The sequence below is a fragment of the Mizuhopecten yessoensis genome, unplaced genomic scaffold (genome assembly GCF_002113885.1).
Source record: "Mizuhopecten yessoensis strain PY_sf001 unplaced genomic scaffold, ASM211388v2 scaffold4843, whole genome shotgun sequence".
NCBI lineage: Eukaryota > Metazoa > Mollusca > Bivalvia > Pectinida > Pectinidae > Mizuhopecten > Mizuhopecten yessoensis.
Genome location: NW_018405749.1, coordinates 81,129 through 108,476, shown reverse-complemented (window position 1 = coordinate 108,476; position 27,348 = coordinate 81,129). Strand labels below are relative to the sequence as shown.

The 27,348-nt window shown below is 37.5% G+C and overlaps 1 protein-coding gene and 1 long non-coding RNA gene across 3 annotated transcripts; both read left to right on the top strand.

Annotated features, from left to right (window-relative positions):
* Positions 1 to 285: 285 nt before the first annotated feature.
* On the top strand, positions 286 to 14,098 carry LOC110449953 (palmitoyltransferase ZDHHC6-like). 2 transcript variants are annotated; one of them, XM_021497138.1, is made up of 9 exons: positions 286 to 826; positions 3,792 to 3,883; positions 6,656 to 6,812; positions 7,408 to 7,536; positions 7,994 to 8,047; positions 9,750 to 9,911; positions 11,066 to 11,253; positions 11,762 to 11,808; positions 13,354 to 14,098. In XM_021497138.1, exons 1-9 carry the CDS (start codon positions 575 to 577, stop codon positions 13,500 to 13,502), a joined length of 1,230 nt encoding a protein of 409 aa, XP_021352813.1. In that variant the 5' UTR covers positions 286 to 574; the 3' UTR covers positions 13,503 to 14,098. The 2 variants fall into 2 exon arrangements, with proteins under 2 accessions (XP_021352813.1, XP_021352812.1); XM_021497137.1 differs by having other exon boundaries at positions 3,777 to 3,883.
* Positions 14,099 to 17,403: 3,305 nt separating this feature from the next.
* LOC110449954 lies at positions 17,404 to 18,754 on the top strand. Its single transcript, XR_002462916.1, has 2 exons — positions 17,404 to 17,565; positions 17,720 to 18,754. It is a non-coding gene; the product is annotated as an uncharacterized LOC110449954 (long non-coding RNA).
* The last annotated feature ends 8,594 nt before the right edge of the window (positions 18,755 to 27,348 follow it).

The following is a 27,348-nucleotide window of genomic DNA, read 5'->3' as shown; positions in this document are numbered from 1 at the left end:
GGGGGGGGCGCCGTGATGAAGTGAAGAGAAGAAAATGAATACATATATATATATATATACAGTGGTCATAAGTGCCCAGACAGTAAGTACACAGTCGGTTAGTAAAGGTAATATTGTTGTACCTGGTGGTGGTATTAGATATCCTAAGGGCTTTTCTTCCAGGCCCGAGGTTGCTTTTACCGTGGGCCAGGCTCCGCTTGTTTTCAGTCGCTGGATCGGAAACGAAAATGACGGTAGTTAGGCGGTAGTTAGAGTTTGCTCCCTTTGTATGCGTATCATCTTATCTCTTCCGGGTCAAAAAACATGACAGGTCTGGTTTAATAATCAAAAATATTCTCTGGCAGTACGCAAGAGTGAGTACCGAAATGGTAACTGGTGATCAAAGAACTGTGTATACCTGTCAACAATGCGAACAAACAATTGAGCGTATTTGTATATAGGATAAACCTGAAGAAACAAGGCGGATGAAATAGAATAGACTCGTAGATAATAGGATCACGTTATTTTGGACAATGTATTGACACAGCTCAGTAATATCCCGATACCGGTGTCATTTTTGAGAATTTCTATCAAAATGGGACAGTTTACTTACAAGATGGTGGTTAGACCAAGCCAGTTGTTCCACTGGGGACCCATCATCGCTCTCTCCGTCATCTTTATGATCTCTTTCACTGGAATGCGGTGCCTGTTGATGTGGTGGCCACTACACACTCCTGGGGGGATAATGCACCTGTGCATTTATTGCATGTGGATGTTCCTCGTACTTTACAACTATTTGCTTGCTGCCTTCAAAGGTCCAGGCTTCGTCCCCAAAGGATGGAGACCGGTGAGTCATAGGGTAAAATATAATGGTACATCAGAGTAATCCAAAATACAATGTGTAACGGGAGAGCGAGACAGGCCCAGTTTGCTGTGAACAAACTACAGTACACCAAGCTCGCCACCTTATGACCTCCTTTAACCCAGGTTCGAATTTGGTACTCATTTTTGTTGATATATAGATATAACTTAACTCGGATAAACAATTAACAGCAGTCAAAAGGAAAAGATGACCATGACAACATTGTGCTGGGTATAAATATATAGTACTAATATTAATACCCGGCCGGCTATATTTTATAAAAAACTCTTGTCGTCAGAAAGCTACGTTATCGCAGCTAGGTATATCAGCTTTAATCCAAGTTAGTGGGAGATCCAATGTCTGTGCAAAGAGTTCAGCGAAGTTCGGTGTTATACCCAGCACTCCCCACAACAGTAGTATTTATTAACAGAAATTTGTACAAGTAAACATGAACAACATATAGATACATATAAACAGAACCCTTAGACCCCTAGGGCCCCCAGCTAACCCTAACGTTTCATATCACTATATACTGAAAGTTCCCTAAATCCGACCTACAAGATCCACTCAAGATACCCATTCGGTTCTATACCCAGCTGCATTAAGTATCTCTAATGACATACATCTATGGCAGTCGTTGCAGGAACCCCATCCTTTGGTCTGCCCCGAAACGAAAGTTACACCCTGCTATATACAACAAGACAAAACTATGAAATGCTGACACTGACTAAGACACGTGCACATGCACAGACAGCAAAGCATTCATGAAGCCACAGACAGGTAAACTGACAACACTTAGCATATATAGGACTGGTACATGTGGACAGGACAAAACAAGAGGCAGATCTAGAGGTTGGGTGACACCAGACTCTGGCCTATCTGTAAAACCTGAATTGTACACTGCCTGTGACCAGTGACTATAAATGTACGTGTATAGAACACATAGAACACAGACTGTATAACATGCCGCTTGGATAGAACAGTATAAAGTTTTCTCAAGGGAACGGCCTTGTCCTACTTTTAGGTTTACTGGGATCAAATGTGTAAAAAAACTTTAAGGTCATAGGAGTGTATTGATAAACAGAAGTAGGAAGTACATCCCTAGTTGAAAATCCAATGTAGGGAGATAGTATCGCAATTTCTGCCTATTCTAATGTTTAATATTAAACTGATGAATATTGTATGTTCATTATTGACAGTGTTTTCTCTCAATATTGAAGTATTTCAAAGCAATCCAGGCATTAATTCAGGGTTTTTTTATCAATGAGTCACATATGTATCCATTTTCTGTACTTCAGGAAACCGGCTACCTATTTCAGTACTGTGAAGTTTTTCAAGAAAGATAACTCTTCCATGCAATTACTATGTGTATATGGTTTTATTATAAAGTGACAATCTTTAATCGTTAAATAGATCATTTATTTGACATAATTCCAGCATTTATTAAATTGATATACATTAATGCAATACTAATCTATGGCAGTATCATTTTTATTGACATTATTTTGCAAAACATTGTGTCTTTCATATTTTTTTCAAAACTCACTCCTTTTTACATAAATTTCCATTTAAATTCCTTAAAATTACGACAACCAATATTTTTTTGTGGCAGAAAATTTTCTTTACTTCGATCAAAGCAATAAAACCAAAAAATTCTACTGAGAAATGGCGACACAATCCTATTACCTTAAACAACTCTTTTCTAATAATGAAGAGTACCATCACAGAAATAACTTTAACCCACTTGACCAGATTTAGTATGAAATATCCTATGACCCAAGATAACTCAATTTTTTATAAACGGAGGTTCTGGCTCCCTAAACAGCAACAGGACAGGGCTCAATAGAGGTTACCAGAGAAAATCTTGAAACCTATTTCAGTGCAGATAAAGTGATCTGAATCATTCAGTCTGGAACACTCTTATGCCAAGGGACTCAATATGCCGAAATATTTGCAAAATTACTTGTGTTGAAATCATTTGCCCATGATTGCTTAAATATACAGGTGAGTGATACAGGCCCTCTGGGTCATTTGCTACACTCAGAGCAGTATAGTTCAGAGTTCTATATTTCATGTCTATTTTTATCAACACTATAGTAATGCCTGAACAATCAGTCTTCAATATATAGTTACAGGTTTTGGCAGTGGTACAGGAGCCTTAATCGACCCAGTCTGGTTACAGCTATCTTGCTTTCAAGTACCTAGAGCTTTTATTCTTAAAACTTCAATCTGTATATATTGTTACACTATACACTGTCAGTATTCATTAGATTTGATGATAAATGTATGTGATTAAACATATGTTTATGCTTCAAATTCTGTACCAATATCCTACAAACAGATCTAGAGCTATCAGTCGCTAGAACTCATCATCAGCCAAGTTCACCTCCTAATTGATCAAACTAGAGACAGTCCAAATTTGCATATCCCATTGCCATGTTCATGAACATTTTACAAACTATATTGTATACAGGGGCCATACAATTCTGCATTAAAAGTTTGAATGGGATTATCCTTCAAAATTATGTAATGGAATCCTAATAAATATATTATTTTATACTTAAAAAAACCAAGGATGCTAGCTATCAACACAAATCTTTGAGTGGACTTGAGTAAAAATACATCAAAGGGAAAGAAAAAACAGAGGATGGCATATAGCTAAATGTACAGTAACAAATATCATATGTTTTTGTCAGATATACACTTTCCTTTAAAGTAACGTGTGGGGCAGATTTATATTAAGTCATAACACATTTGTTCAATACACTTTTTCTTACAAAAAATGCCTGAAAGATCTGTATGAAGTTGCAATACCATTTTGTTAGACAATTTAAGTCCTCAAAGTAACTTCCGGTTGTAATGATATTGTGTGAAGTCCTTATGTTTGTGCCAGTTAATATCTTGCATCAGAATGTCAATATAGTTATATTGATAGGATTTGTTATTCCAGGACTCTGAAGAAGGAGAAAGCTGTTTACAATATTGTGAAGTTTGTGAAGGATTCAAAAGTCCCAGATCCCATCATTGTAGAAAATGTGATCGGTAAGTCTTAATTCGTACAAGTTTGAATACATGACAACCAGCTTCTTTGACGAAAGTTTGGAAGATCAAGTTAGCAATTTCTGAAGATGTGAGCCTTTGTCATGACCTTAATTGTTAGAGCTTAGCATGGAACTTCCACTGCAAGTACTTTTTCATGCATTCAGTTACCTCCCCTTAATTTTGAGTTGGATATTAGTAAGCTCAGTTCGTTAGAGAGACAGTATAGTGATCAAATAAGTGAAGGTAAAGGGTTTGAGTGCTGGTCTGGCCTAATTGCCTTTTTTGTTGTTACAACTGGTGTGTAGCAGTGTATTACTGATCGACTGTTAATACTCCCCTGTTTCATGTGTTACAGGTGTGTAGCAGTGTATTACTTATCGACTGTTAATACTCCCCTGTTTTATGTGTACTGGTGTGTAGCAGTGTATTACTGATCGACTGTTGATACTCCCCTGTTTTATGTGTTACAGGTGTGCAGCAGTGTATTACTGATCGACTGTTAATACTTCCCTGTTTTATGTGTTACAGGTGTGTAGCAGTGTCTTACTGATCGACTGTTAATACTCCCCTGTTTCATGTGTTACAGGTGTGTAGCAGTGTATTACTTATCGACTGTTAATACTCCCCTGTTTTATGTGCTACAGGTGTGTAGCAGTGTATTAATGATCAACTGTTAATACTCCCCTGTTTTATGTGTAGCAATGTATTAATGATCGACTGTTAATACTCCCCTGTTTTATGTGCTACAGGTGTGTAGCAGTGTATTAATGATCAACTGTTAATACTCCCCTGTTTTATGTGTTACCGGTGTGTAGCAGTGTATTACTGATCGACTGTTAATGCTCCCCTGTTTTATGTGTTACTGGTGTGTAGCAGTGTATTACTGATCGACTGTTGATACTCCCCTGTTTTATGTGTTACAGGTGTGTAGCAGTGTAGTACTGATCGACTGTTAATACTCCCCTGTTTTATGTGCTACAGGTGTGTAGCAGTGTATTACTGATCGACTGTTAATACTTCCCTGTTTTATGTGTTACAGGTGTGTAGCAGTGTCTTACTGATCGACTGTTAATACTCCCCTGTTTTATGTGCTACAGGTGTGTAGCAGTGTATTAATGATCAACTGTTAATACTCCCCTGTTTTATGTGTTACTGGTCTGTAGCAGTGTATTACTGATCGACTGTTAATCCTCCCCTGTTTTATGTGTTACAGGTGTGTAGCAGTGTATTAATGATCGACTGTTAATACTCCCCTGTTTTATGTGCTACAGGTGTGTAGCAGTGTATTACTGATCGACTGTTAATACTCCCCTGTTTTATGTGTAGCAGTGTATTACTGATCAACTGTTAATACTCCCCTGTTTTATGTGTAGCAGTGTATTAATGATCGACTGTTAATACTCCCCTGATTCATGTGTTACTGGAGTGTTGCAACGTATTTCTGATCGACTGTTAATACTTCCCTGTTTTATGTGTTACAGTTGTGTAGCAGTGTATTAATTATGACTGTTAATACTCCCCTGATTCATGTGTTACTGGAGTGTAGCAATGTATTACTGATCGACTGTTAATACCCCCCTGTTTTATGTGTTGCATTGGATTAATGATCGACTGTTAATCCTCCCCTGTTTTATGTGCTACAGGTGTGTAGCAGTGGATAACTGATCGACTGTTAATCCTCCCCTGTTTTATGTGTAGTAGTGTATTAATGATCGACTGTTAATACCCCCCTGTTTTATGTGTTGCATTGGATTAATGATCGACTGTTAATCCTCCCCTGTTTTATGTGGAGCAATGTATTAATGATCGACTGTTAATCCTCCCCTGTTTTATGTGCTACAGGTGTGTAGCAGTGAATAACTGATCGACTGTTAATCCTCCCCTGTTTTATGTGTGGCAGTGTATTACTGATCAACTATTAATACTCCCCTGTTTTATGAGTTACAGGTGTGTAGTAGTGTATTACTGATCGAATGTTAATACTCCCCTGTTTTATGCGTTTTAGGTGTGTAGCAGTGTAGTACTGATCGACTGTTAATTCTCCCCTGTTTTATGTGGAGCAATGTATTAATGATCGACTGTTAATCCTCCCCTGTTTTATGTGGAGCAATGTATTAATGATCGACTGTTAATACCCCCCTGTTTTATGTGTTGCATTGGATTAATGATCGACTGTTAATACCCCCCTGTTTTATGTGTTGCATTGGATTAATGATCGACTGTTAATCCTCCCCTGTTTTATGTGTTGCATTGGATTAATGATCGACTGTTAATCCTCCCCTGTTTTATGTGGAGCAATGTATTAATGATCGACTGTTAATCCTCCCCTGTTTTATGTGTGGCAGTGTATTACTTATCGACTGTTAATACTCCCCTGATTCATGTGTTACTGGAGTGTAGCAATGTATTATTGATCGACTGTTAATACTGCCCTGTTTTATGTGTAGCAGTGGCCTAATTGCCTTTTTTGGTGTTACAACTGGTGTGTAGCAGTGTATTCCTTATCGACTGTTAATACTCCCCTGTTTCATGTGTTACAGGTGTGTTGCAGTGTATTACTGATCGTCTGTTAATACTCCCCTGTTTTATGTGTTACTGGAGTGTAGCAATGTATTACTGATCGACTGTTAATACTCCCCTGTTTTATGTGTTACTAGAGTGTAGCAATGTATTACTGATCGACTGCTAATACTCCCCTGTTTTATGTGTTACAGGTGTGTAGCAGTGTATTACTGATCGACTGTTAATCCTCCCCTGTTTTATGTGTTACAGGTGTGTGATGAAGATGGACCACCACTGCCCTTGGATTAACAGCTGTTGTGGTCACTACAATCATGCTAACTTTGTCTACTTCCTGTTTTTTGCCCCCCTAGGCTGCACCCATGCAGCAATTGTCCTTGTCATTTCTACGTACAAGGCTCTGAACTGGGTATGTTTAAACCACTCTCCTGTATATCAAATATTGTGTAGTGCTCTTGCAACACTTTATATACAAATAAAGCTGGCCTTTCCTTAGATTCAGCAGTGGCGGATCCAGAGGGTTTTTTTGGGCTTTAGGAACCCCCCCCTACCCTGAGAATTTTCTTTAAAAATCATGTATTTTCACCTTTTTCCTCAATTTTTCCCCACATGGAAACGGCCCCCAGGAAATTTGGAAACCCCCCCAGATAGGTCTCTGGATCCGCCACTGGATTGCCCTATTGTCCAGAGTCTAATGTAGTTATCGTTTATACCAAACATCTTCTCCCATGTATCATCATGGCAGATAACTTTTATTTGGATTGATCACTGTCTATATGACTCCAAGAGAATTTCCCACTACAATTTTTTGAGTGTGGTGAAAATTCAATCTTGATAACCAATTAATGAGCTTTCTCTTGATAATTGCAAAATACGCCTGTATATGAATAAAATGGTACATACAGGGGTGCCCCCCCCCATCCCCCCACTTGGGAAGATGGGGGGATGGGACCTATAAGTTTGGATTTTGTGGATGTGAAAACAAAAATTGACTTCCTTTTCAGCAATACTACATGTACTACACCAATGACCCCATCGTACAGCTGGGCTTTGCTGGGTTTATCACAGCTATGTTTGCGATCGGCCTTGCCATTGGTGTGTTTATAGCTGTGGGTATGCTGTTTGTCATCCAGGTCAGTATCCTCACGGTTCATATATATCACTGGATACGTGTTTACACACTTGCATTATGTATAAAATATTTCCACTCGTCAATTTGAAAATTGTGAAGTTGAATTGAATATGTTATAAAATAAATTAAATTGAGGAGTAAAACATGGTTATTAACAGAGCGTAATTAATGTCTAGTGAAAACACGTTATAAAGTCCAACATGTGCTTCAAAGAAATTAATAGTCTGCCTTTAGTTACGGTTTTATTTATATTTTATCACATTTACCATTTATCATCGCCCAGGCAATCCATAAGCTCTCTGAACTATGGAATAAAATGGTTGACTATTGTCACCCTTTTACTGGTGCTCCACCATTATGGACATTCTGCCATGATGTAGAACCACAATGTATGTCTAAATCTGGTGAGCTTTAGGCTTTGTCATGTATAAAGTAATATCAAACCGTTTTTATTGCAGATGAAAAGTATTATAAAGAATGAATCTGGTATAGAGTCATGGATCATTGAAAAGGTAAATTGACCATAGATTCTCTAATTATTAATCCTTTTTGTATTTTCAGATTAGAACCATCATTAGGAATCAGACATTTATAGAATCCTGGGTGATTAAATGGGTAAAACAGATTGGTGGAAGCATTACTTAATAGATAACACTTTTGTTTTGTGTGTTTCAAACAGTTACTTCATTAGTTGCTGAAGCTAAATACTGAAAAAATGTCCATATTACATTTTTTTTAATATTATATTGAAATAGGAATGTTTTAACAGAATCTTGTATACTGGGAATGTTCACCGCAGTTTTAAGTTTTGCCATCTACAGAAAGGGTGAACTTATCATGACAGCAAGTGTTAACAGAAAACAGCATGTCGCACATGTACACTGTACTGTCACTGGAAGAGGTGAAATTAACATGGAACTGATAAATATCTTGCAGGCGAATGACGCAGGTAAAGTCGGTAAAAAAAATTAGTATGACATTTCATGAAGGATTCCTATGGCAATAATTTTCATTATTGGAAAATTAGAAAGTAATATGGGGATTTTCCAGTTTCCAGTTGCTTTTGAATTACAGATATGTTGTACTTCTTCACCTTCTTTGAAGCACCCTTGGTAGATTAATCCTGAAGCTAGGCAAAGAAACCTGATGGCTCCTACACAGCTTACATCCTTTCAAGATAAACATAATAAAACGAAATAAGATTACCCTATCAAATGATCGTACATACATGTTATTTAGCACAACATTAAGTCAATCATAATATCAATGCTTGATAATATGGAAATACTCAGGTTTTTAAATATTAAATGATAGTAATTCATCAACCAAATAACATTTTATAGTTACTGCTTATAATCACCTATAGATTTGGTGAGAGGTAGTTACTGCTAATAATCACCTATAGATTTGGTGAGAGATTGCATTGTGTGTTGTTTTGAGTTCTAATACAGCTATACCAATATTAAGGGTCTCAAACATGTTCACATTACTTTATGATTATTGTTTTTAGGAAACAAAAAGCATTAGTAAATTTAATAAAAGTTGGATGGAAGTTGGAAGGACTTTGAGATTCTTTATATCACGACAATCAACATGTAGTACACCTTTTGTAAAATTTAGACTGGAGAAACCAAAGGAAAATACTGACAATCTTGCTTTTGCTGTGATTTTGTGTTCACATAGTATTGTTCTTATCATGTCACAATTTGTACTTGTAGAAAATGTATGTGACAGTATTAATACAGTACATTTGTAACTAGAGTATATGATAACAATAGGAACATGGGTAGATGTATTTCTTGAAGAGTGGTTTATTGAAAAGCATGCATTCAAGCTCTTAACAAATAAGGTTAATACAGAATTTTGATGAAAATAATAAAAATAGTCACTGACAAGTTCAAATGTATATACATGTATGTTATTATTAACTCCCTTCAATTTTACCCTTACGCAACTGAGATATTCTTTTGATATACATAAAAGGATCAAACTAGTGTTCTGGTCTCATCCACAAGGTGGTGCACATGTACTGAACCTTCATTTTTGCTGTGACATATTTCAGGGGTGCAGAGAGTGAAAAAGAGGTTGCTTAGCTAATCATATGGTAAAGATAAGCAAGTCTGCTCATAAAAATTAAATGTAATCGTAAAGTGTGATAATTCAGAGAAATGACAAAATGCTTCTTAATTTTAAATTATTTTCATATGATTTCAGGCTTTAGACAGGGACCGAGAGCCAGAAGAGGGTGAATTTATATATCCCTATAATTTTGGTTGCTGGAAAAACCTATCACAAGTGTTTACATGGTCAGGCATGCCCCAGGCAGACGGCATCACCTGGCCGGTACGCGAGGGATGTAACCAGTACACACTCACGGTAAGTGTTGATACATTGTTTTTTAACTGTAGTAGTAACCATCTAGAGGCATTAATCTTGACTCTTTGGTTACATTGAATATTTCAAGAAATGGTTTTCATAAAATATAAAAACAAAATTGATAAATGATTGTAAAATACATTATACATGTACTCGATAAAAACGTGATGTTCTCTCACTAAATATTAAGTCTTTGAAAAGCAATTCCACAAATATCTGACATCATAGATAGCCAAAATGTATTGTACAGAGGTATATTTCATTTCTACTGCAAATTCTTTAATAAGCATTACAATTAGAAATTGTGTTAAAAGGGCGGGCTATGAACGCGATTAGATCAGCATCGATCGTTTTGAAGCTTCTCCTCTTGCATTAACATGACAACAATGACACTTCAATACAGAAAATATAAGGAAATATCTGTATTTAGATCAATAATAACTTAAATATTAATAATGTAAATATAAGGATTGAATGACATTTTTGTGTCGCCTGCAACGAGCGGCGACATATAGGCAATACTTTGTCGGTTGCGTCGTCCGAAACAAGGTTTCTGTGCGATAACTTGAGTTCCCTTGGGTTGATTGAACTCAAACTTGGTACACATATTGCATACCAATATAGCTCGGACGAACTCACATTTCAGAAGTTTACATGCATTTTTTGTGGAGTTATGCCCCTTATATTGTCAAATAAGGGCATTGTGTAGTAAATGCAAGATTGTTTTGATTTTTTAATTAATTCCTTTCTTGTACGGTAATGCTAGAAGCAATAATGTTCAACTGTTATTACGAATTTTTCTGTCGGGTTTCAGCTTTCTGCCTTTTTGGCATATCTGTTTTCCCTGATAACTCCAGCCAAAACACTTTCCTTACTGAAAGTGCTGAGCAGGCCACACATCCACTCCCGTGGAATTCTTGTTTCAATATTCATGCCGATATGAATGTGAAATTGTATTTTTTTTGTTCAATCCTTCTGTACATGCATGACCGTGTAGCAGACACATCCACTTGAGGCTACATGGCTTGTGTAACACTGAAGTAAAATTCACCAAGTCTGGTATAAAATGTATTGTAACAGTGTCTTAAATTTGACTAGGTATGGTATACTTTTTATCATCTACAACATGACTTTGGTATTTTACATTAATGCAGATTGAACAAATTCAACAAAAAGCTCTAAAGCGAGACAGAACTCTGGAGTACCTGATTGTGTCCGATTTCAGTGGAGCGTGGATACCCCTGAATATGGGTTGTCGAGTTTGTTTGAACATGCCCTGTACAGATGAACCACGAATACCAGTGGCTGCTGGAGATAAGGTCCTGGTGACCCGCTGGAAAAAGTAAGAGAAATCTTACTAAAGATTAAGTGTAACTCCAGTGTTATGAGGATAGTCTGTCCTTATAGATAATTCACACCTGTGTAAGTTGTAACAATCCTCTTAAATCTGGTCCTTAAGCTGGCAAATGGATTCATGAGAACAAAATCGAAGTCTAAGAATAACAGTTCTAGAAAATCCTATAGCTTAAATATGAAGTTGATACATGTATTACCTCAGTAACAGGGTTATTGCCTTTATAAAAGAAGGATTGCCGTTGTAACATAGAGGTATTAACTTAATTTGTGAAGTTACTGAGGTATTTTCTGTTTTCTTGATGTCTACTTATAAAAGTAGTACATTTGTAAGTAACAAATGATTACTTCTAAACTAAATTGCCAATATATTTTAAGTTACCAATCATAGGTGAAGAAATTCTTAGAACTTCTCCCAAATGCTCCACTAAAAATTAAGCTTGTTTTCTAAAAATACCTGAATAATAATAAGTACTTGATTATTTGACTTATTTCAGGCGATGGCTGTATGGGACAAAACTGATCGCAAGTAAATTAAAAGCAGGTAAGAATTAGTGTCCCCCTCTTTTAATATTCTATTCCGAGGGGAAAGAATCTGCCTGCAAATAACCCTCCTGTCCCCCTCCCCATCCCCCATCCACCCTCAAATCAATGTCAAGGGGGTAAAGATCCAACCAGCCAGTAGTTCCCCCTCCCTAAAATTCAATACCAGGAGGAAAATCTGCAAGCTAATTGTTTCCCCCTCCCTAAAAATGAATACAAAATACAAATATATAAATATAAAAAGCAAATGGGGCAGCACATCAACGTTGGTTTCCTAATGTCCTCTTTACAGGCAAAAGACACATTCCACAGTAATGGTGTCCCAGAATGAGTAACAGAACTATGAACTACCTCTAGTGACAAAACTGTTAGCACACTCTAGTGACAAAACTGTTAACACCCTTTGGTGACAAAACTGTTGTCACCCTCTAGTGACAAAACTGTTAACACCCTTTGGTGACAAAACTGTTGTCACCCTCTAGTGACAAAACTGTTAACTCCCTTTAGTGACAAATCTGTTATCACACTCTAGTGAAAAAACTGTTATGACCCTCTAGTGACAAAACTGTTAACACCCTTTGGTGACAAAACTGTTGTCACCCTCTAGTGACAAAACTGTTAACTCCCTTTAGTGACAAATCTGTTATCACACTCTAGTGAAAAAACTGTTATCACCCTCTAGTGACAAAAATGTTAACACCATCATCTAGTGACAAAACTGTTAGTACCCTCTAGTGACAAAACTGTTAACACCCTCTAGTAACAAAACTGTAAGCACCACCCACTTGTGACAAAAATGTTAACACCATCATCTAGTGACAAAACTGTAAGTACCCTCTAGTGACAAAACTGTTAACACCCTCTAGTGACAAAACTGTTAGCACCCTCTAGTCACAAAACGGTTAACACCCTTTAGTGACAAAATTGTTATCACCCTCTAGTGAAAAAAATGTTAACACCCTTTAGTGACAAAACTGTTATCACACTCTAGTGACAAAACAGTTATCACCCTCTACTTGTTAACACCCTCTAGTGACAAAACTGTTATCACCCTCTAGTGACAAAAATGTTAACACCATCATCTGGTGACAAAAAAACTGTTATCACCGTCTAATGACAAAACTGTTAACACCCTTTAGTGACAAAACTGTTAACACCCTCTAGTAACAAAACTGTTAACACCATCATCTAGTGACAAAAAAACTGTTATCACCGTCTAATGACAAAACTGTTAACACCCTTTAGTGACAAAACTGTTAACACCCTCTAGTGACAAAACTGTTAACACCTTCTAGTGACAAAACTGTTAACACCCTTTTCAGACAAAACTGTTAACACCCTCTAGTGACAAAACTGTTAACACCCTCTAGTGACAAAACTGTTAACACCCTTTAGTGACAAAACTGTAAACACCCTCTAGTGACAAAACTGTTAACACCCTCTAGTGACAAAACTGTTAACACCCTCTAGTGACAAAACTGTTAACACCCTTTAGTGACAAAACTGTTAACTGTGAATGATGATTCAATTTGATACGTTATTACAGGAAAGAAGAAAAGAGTACGAGGCTGGTTTCCACGCTGTTGTGCCAAAGAGCTAGTTATGGATGATGGTGACCATGAGGAGGTCATAACAAACCATAACACAGAAAAAACAGAAGTACAAGAGCAAAATCTAGGCAAAAAAGACAACTGAAAGCTGTCCTTAATTAACTGATGTGTGTAGATGTTTGACTGGAGATCAAATATAATTGATGTGTGTACAAAATCTAGGCAAAAAAGACAACTGAAAGCTGTCCTTAATTAAGTGATGTGTGTAGATGTTTGACTGGAGATCAAATATAATTGATGTGTATACAAAATCTAGGCAAAAAAGACAACTGAAAGCTGTTCTTTATTAAGTGATGTGTGTACATGTTTGACTTGAGATCAAATATAATTGATGTGTGTACATGTTTGACTTGAGATCAAATATAATTAATGTATGTACATGTTTGACAGGAGATCAAGGAACATTGATGTGTGTACATGATTTGACCTGTAACCAAGGTTGACTGTTGAATATGTTTGACCTTTAACTTTGAATGAACACTGGTATGTGAAAGTTTGTCCACTAACCAACGCTGACACTGCTGTGTGTATATAACAGACCACTAGCCATAGATAACTAGACTGTGTGAAAATAAAAGACCACTAGCCATAGATAACTAGGCTGTTTGAATATAACAGACCCCTAGCCATAGATAACTAGGCTGTGTGTAATAACAGACCTCTAGCCATAGATAACTAGGCTGTGTGATTATGTAGGACTTCCAGCTAAAGATGACACTGCTGTGTGTATATAACAGACCACTAGCCATAGATACCTAGGCTGTGTGAATATAACAGACAACTAGCCATAGATAACTAGGCTGTATGAATATAACAGACCACTAGCCATAGATACCTAGGCTGTGTGAATATAACAGACCACTAGCCATAGATAACTGGACTGTGTGAATATAAAAGACCACTAGCCATAGATAACTAGGCTGTTTGAATATAACAGACCCCTAGCCATAGATAACTAGGCTGTGTGAATATAACAGCCCCCTAGCCATAGATAACTAGGTTGTGTGTATATAACAGACCACTAGCCATAGATAACTGGACTGTGTGAATATAAAAGACCACTAGCCATAGATAACTAGGCTGTGCGAATAGAACAGACCACTAGCCATAGATACCTAGGCTGTGTGAATATAACAGACCACTAGCCATAGAAAACTAGGCTGTGTGTATATAACAGACCACTAGCCATAGATAACTAGACTGTGTGAATATAAAAGACCACTAGCCATAGATAACTAGGCTGTTTGAATATAACAGACCCCTAGCCATAGATAACTAGGCTGTGTGAATATAACAGCCCCCTAGCCATAGATAACTAGGCTGTGTGTAATAACAGACCTCTAGCCATAGATAACTAGGCTGTGTGTAATAACAGACCCCTGCCATAGATAACTAGGCTGTGTGAATATAACAAACCACTAGCCATAGGTAACTAGCCTGTGTGATTATGTAGGACTTCCAGCTAAAGATGACACTGCTGTGTGTATATAACAGACCACTAGCCATAGATACCTCGGCTGTGTGTATATAACAGACCACTAGCCATAGATACCTCGGCTGTGTGTATATAACAGACCACTAGCCATAGATAACTAGACTGTGTGAAAATAAAAGACCACTAGCCATAGATAACTAGGCTGTGTGCATATAACAGACCACTAGCCATAGATAACTAGGCTGTGTGATTATGTAGGACTTCCAGCTAAAGATGACACTGCTGTGTGAAACGTAACTTCTAGCCTAGGATGACACACCAAAATCTGCATATAAGCCAAGGACATCACTTCTTTGCAACTATATCTATAAAACAAACAATGACTGCTGTGCATGTATATTTGACCTCTAATCAAATGCCCTATGTGTGTATGTATATTTTGACTTTTTACCAGGGATGTCTGCTGTGTGAAACTTTGACTTCTTATAAGATTGCTAAGGATGACTGGTGTGTGCAAGTTTTCCCTCTAACTGAGAATAAAACCATCTGTATGACACTAAACTTATTAGCAATATCAGTGTTCATTTTCACAGTGTCATTTCTGACCCATATTCTTTACATTTGAGTAGAAATTTCCATATCATGAGTAGCTGTTTATGATGGACTCTACTCTAAAGCATTGAGAATCTGTTTTCTGTACCTCCACACCTGTATTGTCCGACCTTGCAGACTGGTGTCTTTAGCCCTGACAAATTTACTTCTAAATGACAGTTGTGTAATGTGGCCTGATGAGCTAACGATGATTTCCATGGTTACCAAAACTGGTTGAAGGATTTTCTTTTTTTACAGGTAATAGCCTTGGAAATCAAAAGTTTTATTTACTCTTTTCCATTTGTCATCTCCATGGTAACTAGAACTGTCAAATCAGCCTGGCTGTACATGTTTTACGTCTATAAAGCAAACAATTGTAGGTGCTATGTTTAGGTACAGTGTATTGACCTCTCTCTGCTCTAGGGCATCCATTATTAAGCTATATCCATTTACCCAGAGACGTATATATTACATATATATACGTCTCTGATTTATGTAAAAATAAACCAGTTATTTGTTATATATTTTAATTAGAGCACGCTCCAACAAAGTAGTAGTTTCATATGCCCAAACATAATGTAACCTGCATTGTATATATACTTATTGCATGTCTATGGCGTAAAGTCAATGATCAATTATAGGTCTCTGATGGACTGCACACTAGGGGATATTTTAAACAAGTGAAATATATTTATTTCATTTATCTACAGCAGTACCAGAGAAATGGGTTTTGAGATCTTGGATTTCATTTCCATTAATTTCTATCATGTCATATTTTGATTAAAACTGAGTCGGCACGGCAGAACAAATAAGGGAACAAACTTATTGAAACTGAAGAAAGAGACTAAAAATACCCCCAAAAATTCAACAACCTTAGCAATTTACAAGTTTATGTTAAGTGTAAAGTAGTCTGGATTTAGGTGATCTAACTGTAAAACCTGTTGTACATTAAATGATTCTCACCTCAGAACCGGCAGGACTGCGTGTCCACTGTTTTATATAAAGCACACTCATCGATCAGCTGGAACTTATGAATGGTTGCTTTTTAAAAAAAAATGTTTTGATATATGAATTTAGTGGTATGTTCCTGAAACATATAAATTTGTTTCAGAAGTTAATGTTTGTTTTTGAAATTTATTAGGAGGACAATGTTCAATGATTTTTGATGTACTTAGATATTTTAAATGTTTTGTTTATACTGGGACATGTAGTTATCAGTTTGGAGCTTTGGAACAGAACTTTGTAATTACATACTTGAATTTGAATGTAGCCATGGATCTATATTTACAGTATTCCTATTTACTGTTACAGACATGTTTCTAATGTAAATAGATATGTTATTTATTTCACATAAAGTTCCTCATGCATTAGTCCTTATATTTAAATTCCAAAGTCCTATTTTGTCTTAATTGTTTTGCTGATTTAATGTTCTTGATTCATCGAACTGAAAAAAAAAATGTTTCTCTATCTAAAACAGCCAAATATTTGGGATTCCATGTGGTTATACTTTGTTGACATTGTATATTTTTAGCCTCAAGTGTGATAGATTTATTGTGAATGTCTCCTTGCATTAAATGATATTTTTGTACACATTTATAGCATGTAAAGGTGTGCTCTGGACCAAGTGCACAACAGGTCGTGTGAAAAGTGTCATACATTACATAACCAGAGATGTGGACAAGTGTTGGGTGTTAGGTGTCATGTGACAAGTGTTGGGTGTTCGGTGTCATGTGACAAGTGTTGAGTGTTGGGTGTTATGTGTCATGTGTCAAGTGTTGGGTGTTAGGTGTCAGGTGTCATGTGACAAGTGTTGGGCGTTATGTGTCATGTGACAAGTGTTGGGCGTTATGTGTCATGTGACAAGTGTTGGGCGTTAGGTGTCATGTGACAAGTGACAAATGTTGGATATGAGGTGTCATGTTACAAGTGTTGGGTGTTAGGTGTTATGTGACAAGTGTTGAGTGTTGGGTGTCATGTGTCATGTGACAGGTGTTGGGTGTTAGGTTTCATGTGACATGTGTTGGGTGTTAGGTGTCATGTGTCATGTGACAAGTGTTGGGTGTTAGGTGTCATGTGACAAGTGTTGGATATTAGGTGTCATGTGACAAGTGTTAGGTGTTAGGTGTCATGTGACAAGTGACAAGTGTTGGATATTAGGTGTCATGTGGCAAGTGTTAGGTGTTAGGTGTCATGTTACAAGTGTTGGGTGTTAGGTGTCATGTAACAAGTGACAAATGTTGGATATTAGGTGTCATGTGACAAGTGTTGGATATTAGGTGTCATGTGACAAGTGTTGGGTGTTAGGTGTCATGTGACAAGTGACAAGTGTTGGGTGATCGGTGTCATGTGACAAGTGTTGGGTGTTAGGTGTCATGTGACAAGTGTTGGATGTTAGGTGTCATGTGACAAATGTTGGATGTTAGGTGTCATGTGACAAGTGTTTAGTGACATGCGTTGTGTGTCAGAAGTCATGTGACAGGTGTTGTATGTTAGGTGTCATGTGACAAAATTTGTGTTATAGGTGTTATGTGACAAGTGTTGTGTGTGATGTTTTTTGTGTTAGGAGTTGGATGACAGGTGTTGTATGTCAGGTTTTGGTGTTAGATGTTATATTATGTTACAGCTGTAGTGTGACAGTGGTATATATCAAGTGTTGTGTGTCAGGTTTTGGTGTTAGATGTTATATTATGTTACAGCTGTAGTGTGACAGTGGTATATATATCAAGTGTTGTGTGTCAGGTGCTAAGAGTCAGGAGTCGTGTGATAATTGTAGTGTGTAAGGTGTTAAATGGCAGGTGTGTGTGGAAAGTGTTGTGTGACAGGTGTTATATTTGATATGTGTTGTGGGCTTGGTGCTGTGTGCCAGATGCTGTGTAAACTCACTGATATTTAAGCTTCATTTTAAGTAGACATTCCAAATAAAACAAAATTGTTTTGGCTGCAATAGATTATCGCAAATTCTGAAATTTTATCGGAAATTAAAAGTTAGAGCCAAATGTTGTAACTTGATTAAAGGCGTTTGTTTTCATTGTGGTATTAGGGGTTCTTATCCAATCTGTTGTTAGTTAATACAGCGTTTGACCTGTTGCGGAACATTTTAGTTTTTATCTTTTGCATGGTAGTAAATGTATTAGAAAATGGCAATAGTTGCATTTATAAGTCCATGACTTGCTTTTTGTTCATATCAAATAAGTGTTTATAAATATATGTTTTTATATCGAATTTCCTTTTCCTAATGTGCACTTTTTTGTACCGTGCTAATGCTGATAAGTGATGGTAGTGACCTTTTACTGCAATAAATTGGTTCTGTATAAATGTGTCCTGTCATGTTAATGTATTATTTCACAATAATACAGGCTAAACAAAGTTCATGTGTTTCTCCATTCATAATACAGGCTAAACGATTGATACTACAGGCTAAACAAAGTTCACGTGTTTCTCCATTCATAATACAGGCTAAACAAAGTTCACATGTTTCTCCAGTCATAATACAGGTAAACAAAGTAAACACATGTTTCACCATTCATAAAACAGGTAAACAAAGTAAACACATGTTTCACCATTCATAATACAGGCTAAACAAAGTTCACATGTTTCTACATTCATAATACAGGCTAAACAAAGTTCACATGTTTCTCCATACATACTACAGGCTAAACAAAGTAAACACATGTTTCATCTTTCATACATACTACAGGCCAAACAGAGTTAACACATGTTTCATCTTTCATACATACTACAGGCTAAACAAGGTGTGGTGCGTCATCCGTCGGTCATCTGGCGTCCGTCCGGCGTCAACTTTTTACTCTAAACACCTTCTACTCAGTAACCAAATGCTCTAGGGTGATGATATTCGGCCAGAAGCATTCTGGGATGAAGGGCTACCAAGTTTGTTCAAATAAATGACCTTCACCTATTTCCAAGGTCACAGGGGTCAAATATGTTAAAATCTTTAAACAACTTCTTCTGAATAACCGAGAGGCCTAGGGGTATTTAATTTGGCCATTATTATGCTGGGATGAAGGGCTACCAAGTTTGTTAAATAAATGACCTTGATTTATATTCAAGGTCACAGGGGTCAAATATGTTAAAAACCTTTAAACAACTTCTTCTGAATAACCAAGAGGCCTAGGATAGTGATATTTGGCCAGTACATTTTAGCATGCTGGGACGAAGGTCTACCAAGTTTGTTCAAATGAATGACCTTGACAAATATTCAAGGTCACAATGGTGATATAGTGTTTAAAACATTTAAACAACTTCTCCTCAATAACCACAAGTCCTAGGATGATGATTTTTGGCCAGGAGCAGGCTGGGATATGAAGGGCTACCAAGTTTGTTCAAATTAATGACCTTTACTTATATTCAAGGTCACGGGGGCAAATTTGTTAAAAAACTTTAAACAACTTCTTCTAAATAACTAAGAGGCCTAGGGTTGAGATATTTGGCCAGTAGCATGCTGTGATGAAGGGCTACCAAGTTTGTTCATATGAATGACCTCGTTTATTTTCAAGTTCACAGGGGGCAATTGTCTTAACAATTTTTTAAACAACATCTTCTGAATAACTAAGAGGCCTAGGATAATGATATTTGGCCAGTAACATGCTAGGATGAAGGGTTATCAAGTTTGTTCAAATGAATGACCTTTACTTATTTTCAAGGTCACAGGGGTCAAATATGTTTAAAACCTTTAAACCACTTTTTCTGAATAACCAAGAGGCCTAGGATAATGATATTTGGCCAGTAGCATGCTGGGATAAAGGACTATTAAGTTTGTTCAAATGAATGACCTTTACATAGACTCAAAGTCACAGGGGTCAAATATGTTTAAAACCTTTAAACGACTTCTTCTCAATTAGCCAAAGGCCAAGGGTGATGATATTTGGTCATCAACAGGCTGGGATGAAGGGCTACCATTTTTTTCAAAATGAATGACCTTCGCCCATATTCAAGGTCACAGTGGTCAATATATGTTCAAATCTTTAAATGACTTGTTCTGAATAACCAAAAGGTCCAGGGTATTGATATTTTGCCAAAAGCATGCCGGGATGGAAGACATTAAACTTTGTTCAACGTAATGTCCTTGTTCGACATTCAAGGTCACAGGCGTCATATGTTTAAATCTTTTAATAGATTTTTATGTATTTTAGTCCACTTTTAAGATTACAAGTGTGAGATTAATCCAGGTGAGTGATTCAGGCCCATTGGGCCTCTTGTTCACAATTCTAAACAAACGAAAACACGTTTTACTGTACCATAGGCTAAACAAAGTTAAAATGCAATGTATATTTCACCATTCGTGTCATAGGTTAGCACACGTTTCACTATTTGTCTAAATGTTATTATTTATTTTTACTTTGGATCATATGTTCATTACTCTTAGACTTAACCAAGTTAATACAGGTTTCACAATTGAAACCATAGGCTAAACAAAGTAAAAACATAAAACATTTATTAAACAATGCGTACCTTTGGCTGAACACAGCATTTTTTCACCGTTGGTTTGATAGCATAAACACAGGTAATACGTTTTATCATTCGTGCCATATGCTACACATTTTACATGTGTTCCACTTTGTATGTCATAAGATCAACAAGTTGGGTGATCGGTTTGTTAATTGTATAGGGTTTGACGTCCTATCAACAACTAAGGTCATTTAAGGACGTGCCACCATATGTGTTGTGTGTGTGTAGATGTCTGTTATAATGTATGCTGGAGGCAGGGTATTTGTTATTTGCCTCCTGATAGCACGGATATGACACCGAGTTTATAGTGCTATCTCACTGAAATACCATGCCGAAGGCAATCAACACAGCATTCCGCCTGGTCACATTCTACTGACAAAGGACAAACCGGTTGTGATACCCCTAAATGCTGAAAGTTAAGCAGATAATAACATTACTATTTTAAGGACTTTGGTATATCCCGGCCTAGGGACAGATCCCATTGCCTTCCTCATCGAACATAGTACTTGGCTGTGAAAACGATCACCACTCAGAAAGTAATGCCAGCAGGGTAGTAAACCTACAGGAAGGACCGTGATGATAGATATGCTGGAGTCCTTATTTCAGTCAGGTCATGCTACACAAGCACGCGGTTACACTTGGATCTAAAGAGTGAGTTTGTTGCCGTCTAAGTTGAGGGACAGAAAAAAGCCCACCTTGGTGGTGGGCTCATTCTATCGACAGCTAACAAAGATCATGAACACACTAGAGTTTTGATTGATGAAATCAAACAAGTTGTAAACAGCAACACTAAATCTTCAATTTGGTTAGCCGGTCATGATGCCAACGTACCACATATAAACAACTGGAAGACGGACACCACTAGTGGAAACAGATACCCGAAGCAAATAGATGAAAGTTTCATCAACGTACAGACCTTAGCCAGATTATAAAGTTTCCTACAAGAGAAGATATTAGTCTAGAAACCTTCTTTACCAACAGACCTGACTTAATCAATCAATGAACACCAATACCAGGCATCAGTGATGACGACAACATCTTATCTCATTTCTTATATGTTTTAATTCTATTCTATATTTTTGCTGCATCTTATTTGTATTTTAATTCCATATATTCTAAAATATATTTTTGATAAATTTTGTTAATTGATTTCGGTATCATTGTTAATTCACACTATAATAGTGTATATTCTGACAATTTTTATTCTTTGCTATATTAGCATTGTATGTATATTCGACTTCCTAAGTAATTCTTGTGTGATATACAAGTATTCATTCACTATTAACTATGTCTTTTATTTATCTATTCTGAATACTACTTATCTGTGATCACATTTAATGCTTTTCATCTATTAACACCATTTTGATATATATATCCCGGGGGCCTTTGTAGGTAGGGGACTCCCAATCACTTAGAAACCTGGGATATGTATACTCTCTTTTTCTGTGATGATTATTACTGTTTTATTATTAATATATGTGATTATCTTCCTTTACATGTAATATAATATGTTATTGTTATTTTTACATATGTTTGTCGCAATATTAGCTCTCAAGAGCTAATGTTCCTTGTTTACATGTATGCGACGTTGAATAAAGTTTCTTGTATCTTGTATCTTGTATCGCATACATTGAGGCCAGTGTCAAGGCAAATGTAGAGTCGGCCCTCAAGACGAAAGTCAAGACAAAATGCTGACTTTAACAGCTTGCATACCAACTAGAATAAATTTGCCTCAGACTTCACCAAGTCACAGACCATCGACACTGACATAAACACGCTGTGGAATACCTTTATGTGTCCGACCATGTACCAAACAAGATGACCTCCCAACAGTATAGTCAGGTCTGGATAAATCGGGACATGAAGAAACTCTCAAGTAAGCTACAGGAGAGACCATTCCACCAACCCAAAGAAAGTTTGATGTTTTAAATGGAAAACACTTTGGTCTCACCATTAAGGTAGACGGGAATGTTATATAGCGGTAGTACCAGCAAGGCTAATGTCTTCAACAAACAGTTCACATCAGTCTTCAAAAGGGAGGATTAGAGTTGTGTCCAATAAAGGTGTTAGTCCCTATCCAGTTCTGCCAGAGATCGTCATTCATCCTCCTGGAGTGATGAAGTTGCTGAAGAATATCAACATCCACAAAGCCATTGGCCCCGATACTATCCCAGGACCGCTCCTGAGGGAACTAGCAGAGGAGGTTACACCTGTCTTAACATTGATATTCAAGGCATCATTAAACCAAGGACGGGTACTAGACATGTGGTAAGAAGCTGTGGTCACATCTCTCTTCCAGCAGTGAGATCGAGGGAAGGCATCAAACTAGTGTCCAGTATCCCTCACCTCCATCACATGTTAGATCGTCGAGCATATACTATACAGCAACATCATTGATAATCTCGAAAATGGGAACATATTATCATACCTCCAACATGAATTCCGAAAAGCACGGAACATGTGAAAACCAACCTATCCCCACATTGCAGGACAAAGCAGATGTCCTTAACAACGTACTCCTTTTTAAAAGCCTTTGATAAGGTCCCTCATCAGAGGCTCTTAGCACGTGCGACTACTACGGGATAAGAGACAGCTCACTCCAATGGATTGTCAGTTTCCTGCAACACCGAAAACAAGAAGTGGTGGTGGATAGGAAAGGATAAGAGAGGACGGACCTAACATCTGGAGTCCCCCATGGAACAGTCAAGGGACCTCTGCTCTTTCTCGTCTACATCGACGACCTGCCTGCGAGTGTAGCATAACCAGCTAAACTGTTTGTAGATGGTCGTCTCCTCTAAATGAAGGTAAGAACACATGGAGACACGGGAGAACGAATGTCTGGTGCAGTTATATACCGACTAATGTGAGGTACTACATGTCACTAACAGATTAGATTCATTCAAGCCCCTAGTTTCCACCTACGGCATCAATGGGACCTAACTCGGCACAGTTAAGACAACTTAGAACTTGGAGTAAACATCAGTGACAATCTCAGCTGGTCAAATCACATAGGAACTCTTTTGAAAAAGGCAAACAACATAATGCATTTATGAGAAGGAACATCATAACCAGTCCACATTAAATCAAGGAGCAGTGCTATAGAACGCTGTCCTATCATAATATATGTGAACGTTGTATGGGATTGAAATGGACAAAAGAACGCCAGAATTTTGAGATGGTGCACAGAAGGGCAGCACGCTTCGTCATTGGAGATTATATAGACAACTAACAGCGTAACATCAATGCCGGGAAACTGCAATGGACAACCTTAGAAGAACGGAGAAAGCGGGCAAAGGTCATCATTCTCTACCGCATCATCAACGAGTTAGCGGTAATACCATCACAACCCATAATACTTTTCATGAGAGCCAGCCATTATAACAGGGGCCTTAATTTCCACCTTCCCTTCTCCAAATTACAAAGCAATCTGCAGCAGTCCTTGTTCCCCTCCGCCATTCGCCTGTTGAATGACTTACAAATCCCGAGTCATCTCAGCAGACTCTCTAGAGGTGGTACTGCAGCACACTACGGCACTGTGAGCTGTGTTAACTGTATGTGTTGTTCATAAGGTTGGTCTTAACTGAGGCTGTTTCCACTGGGTATGTGTCACATCTGCGACAATACACCAGAGGTGGTATGCATACAATTGGAAGAAGAAGACGACGGATTACGTGTCCCTCCAACAATGACAATGTATCATTATGTACTGCGGCATGGGTTGATGACAACCTGTATTATTCTGAAGTGAAGATGCTCACGATCGTTTAATCCTGCAGTATGCTTCAGCATAACGAATTATTATATTTATTTATTTTCATGACTATTTTGTAGCCAACATACATATACTCAAACCGAAAAGAAATTAAGAGTCGCTGTGCGTTTTTTTCCTTCTGTGACCATTTGAAAACAAGCGTTTCTTATTAGGTTTTAGGCGGGAAAACATTTAGATTTGGAATTTTTATTTTGTATAAAATTATCCAAGAAAAATCAATGATATCGTGATGAAATCTTCGCATGGTGTCAATAAAACCCCTGCAGGTCGGGGATCGAGAAAAGAATGCGCCTGATGTTACCCACTGCATGTATCGTAAAAGGCGACTAACGGGGAACCCCCTGCAGAATTGGGGATTTGCTTTTGTGTCCTCTGCTTGAGGACACAAAAAGCAGAGGACACAAACGAACCAATATAAATCTGCTGCGCCCATTGCAACATTTGAAATCTTTATCTTTCTTTCTACTTCTAAGTACCTTTTTAGGTCACCTGAGCTTTAGCTAAAGTGACCTATTGCTATCCGTCTTCGCCCGTTGTCCTCCGTCGTCCGTTAACATTTTACATTCTCAACTGAAATAAGCTGAAATACTGGCAAAGGGATTTCATTAATATTTCATGGGAAGGTTGCTGACATATCCCTGGCCAAGTGTTGTTATTTTTCGTGTCGATCAGAAATCCAATATGGCCGCCACGGCCGCCATTTTGAAAAACTATTTCAAACTTAAAGTCAAGTTCTGCGGGACCGATTGAACAGAAACTTTGTAGGAATGATTGACTCATGGTCCTGACAAATTGTTAAGAATTTTTTTCGGGTCGATCAGAAATCCAATATGGCCGCCACGGCCGCCATTTTGAAAAACTATTTTCAACTTAAAGTCAAGTTCTGCGGGGCCAATTAAACTGAAACTTTGTAGGAATGATCGACTCATGGTCCTGACAAAGTGTTGTTATTTTTCGGGTCGATCAGAAATCCAATATGGCCGACACGGCCGCCATTTTGAAAACTATTTCAAACTTAAAGTCAAGTTCTACGGGGCCGATTGAACTGAAACTTTGTAGGAATAATTGACTCATGGTCCTGACAAATTGTTTAGATTTTTTTCGGGTCGATCAGAAATCCAATATGGCCGACACGGCCGCCATTTTGAAAAAAACTATTTCAAACTTAAAAACAAGTTCTAATAGGCCGATTTAACTGAAACTCGGTCTAGGAATGGTCAGCTCATGGTCCTGTCAAACTTAAGTTACCGTTATACTTAACTATTTTGTACTCAAATTGGTACATATTTCAACAACAAAAATAAATACTGTAGGACTCATGTGACCGTTTAGGCCCATGGGCCTCTTGTATTTCCAAGCGCCTTCGTTGCTTGGCAATACCTCGCTTTTGGCTTTATTGTTGAACGTTCGCCAAGGTGAGGAAGGCAATGGGATCTGTCCCCAGGTCGGGACATACCAAATGCCTAAACAATGGTAGTTGGTGTTCCCTGCTTAACGTTCAGCATTAAGGAGAATGGCAACAACTGGTTCACCCGTTGTCAGTATAATGTGACCGGGCGGAATACTATGCTTGATGATATCACTATAAAGTCGGCATGAGATCCGCTCTATCACAAGGAGGCAAGTAGGCCTACAGCAGCATACCCTGTCTCCAGCACACACATGCACGCTTACAAAACACACATTGAGGCACGTCCTTAAATGGCCTTAGCTGTTAATAGGACGTTAAAAAATAAAACCAAACCAAACCAAACCAAAACCTTGATCCTACATAATCTAAAAAAAAAAAATATACCGGTTTTTTTCTCCATTTTGATACCAGTACCCACTAAATTATACAGGGGCTGCAATTTTTGCGGGAAATCATGTGAACATTATAATTGGCTTTTTACGGTAAAATTACTTCCAACTTTGTTTAAGACACACATAACGTGTATTTTTTTATTGAACTGTCTTCGCTACATTTTTGTAGAGAAAGCAATCGGTTGCTATTTTTAAAACACTTGAATATCTCACCCGATTTTACGGGTCAATTACAGTTTAAGTTTTATAAAGTTAACCTGAATAGGATTTAAAATATTTTTAATGAAACATGACTTTGCATGGCATGATGTCATCAGCTTTGACGATAGGTCAATTCAGTGAAACCGTGAAAAATAACCTTTTGGAATAAATATAATGATCAAAATATCTAATCTGAAAGATAACGTACAACATGGGAAAAACTACTGTGTGAGGTTTCAATATACCTAAATCTAAAATAACGGATTTGATGTTACTTTGTTTCGGATCAGCGCAATTTGTTATCAATTTAAAGAATTATGCAGCATGAGCTAAAGCTAGAGACCTAATAGACTAGCCTAGCTATATACAAATGTAGGTCTCCGACAGTATATAAGAGAGGCTGTTTTTTAATTTCCATTTTTATTTATTTAGAATATCTTTGTATCGGAACGAGGTCTAATACGCTAGCCTATATATATACGTGTCTGACCATCTTCAACTCCAGGATTTTGTGAAGGAATGTGTCCAGCGGCGATAGTCCCAGAACGTCAGCCGCTCCAGAAGCTGTAATGTCCAATACCCCAAAGTATCGGACTCGTCTAAGCTTTAAGTCTATCAAGCGGAACAGTACTTTACAGTACAGCGCATGCGTACGTTATTGCT

What these genes read in the sequence shown, in the direction of transcription:
- LOC110449953 (XM_021497137.1), top strand. Translation starts at nt 575, where the DNA reads ATGGGACAGTTTACTTACAAGATGGTGGTTAGACCAAGCCAGTTGTTC. An exon ending in CGTACAAGGCTCTGAACTGG is followed by an intron (nt 6,813 to 7,407) that starts GTATGTTTAAAC and finishes CTTCCTTTTCAG; the next exon opens with CAATACTACATGTACTACAC. An exon ending in GTATGCTGTTTGTCATCCAG is followed by an intron (nt 7,537 to 7,993) that starts GTCAGTATCCTC and finishes TTTTTATTGCAG; the next exon opens with ATGAAAAGTATTATAAAGAA.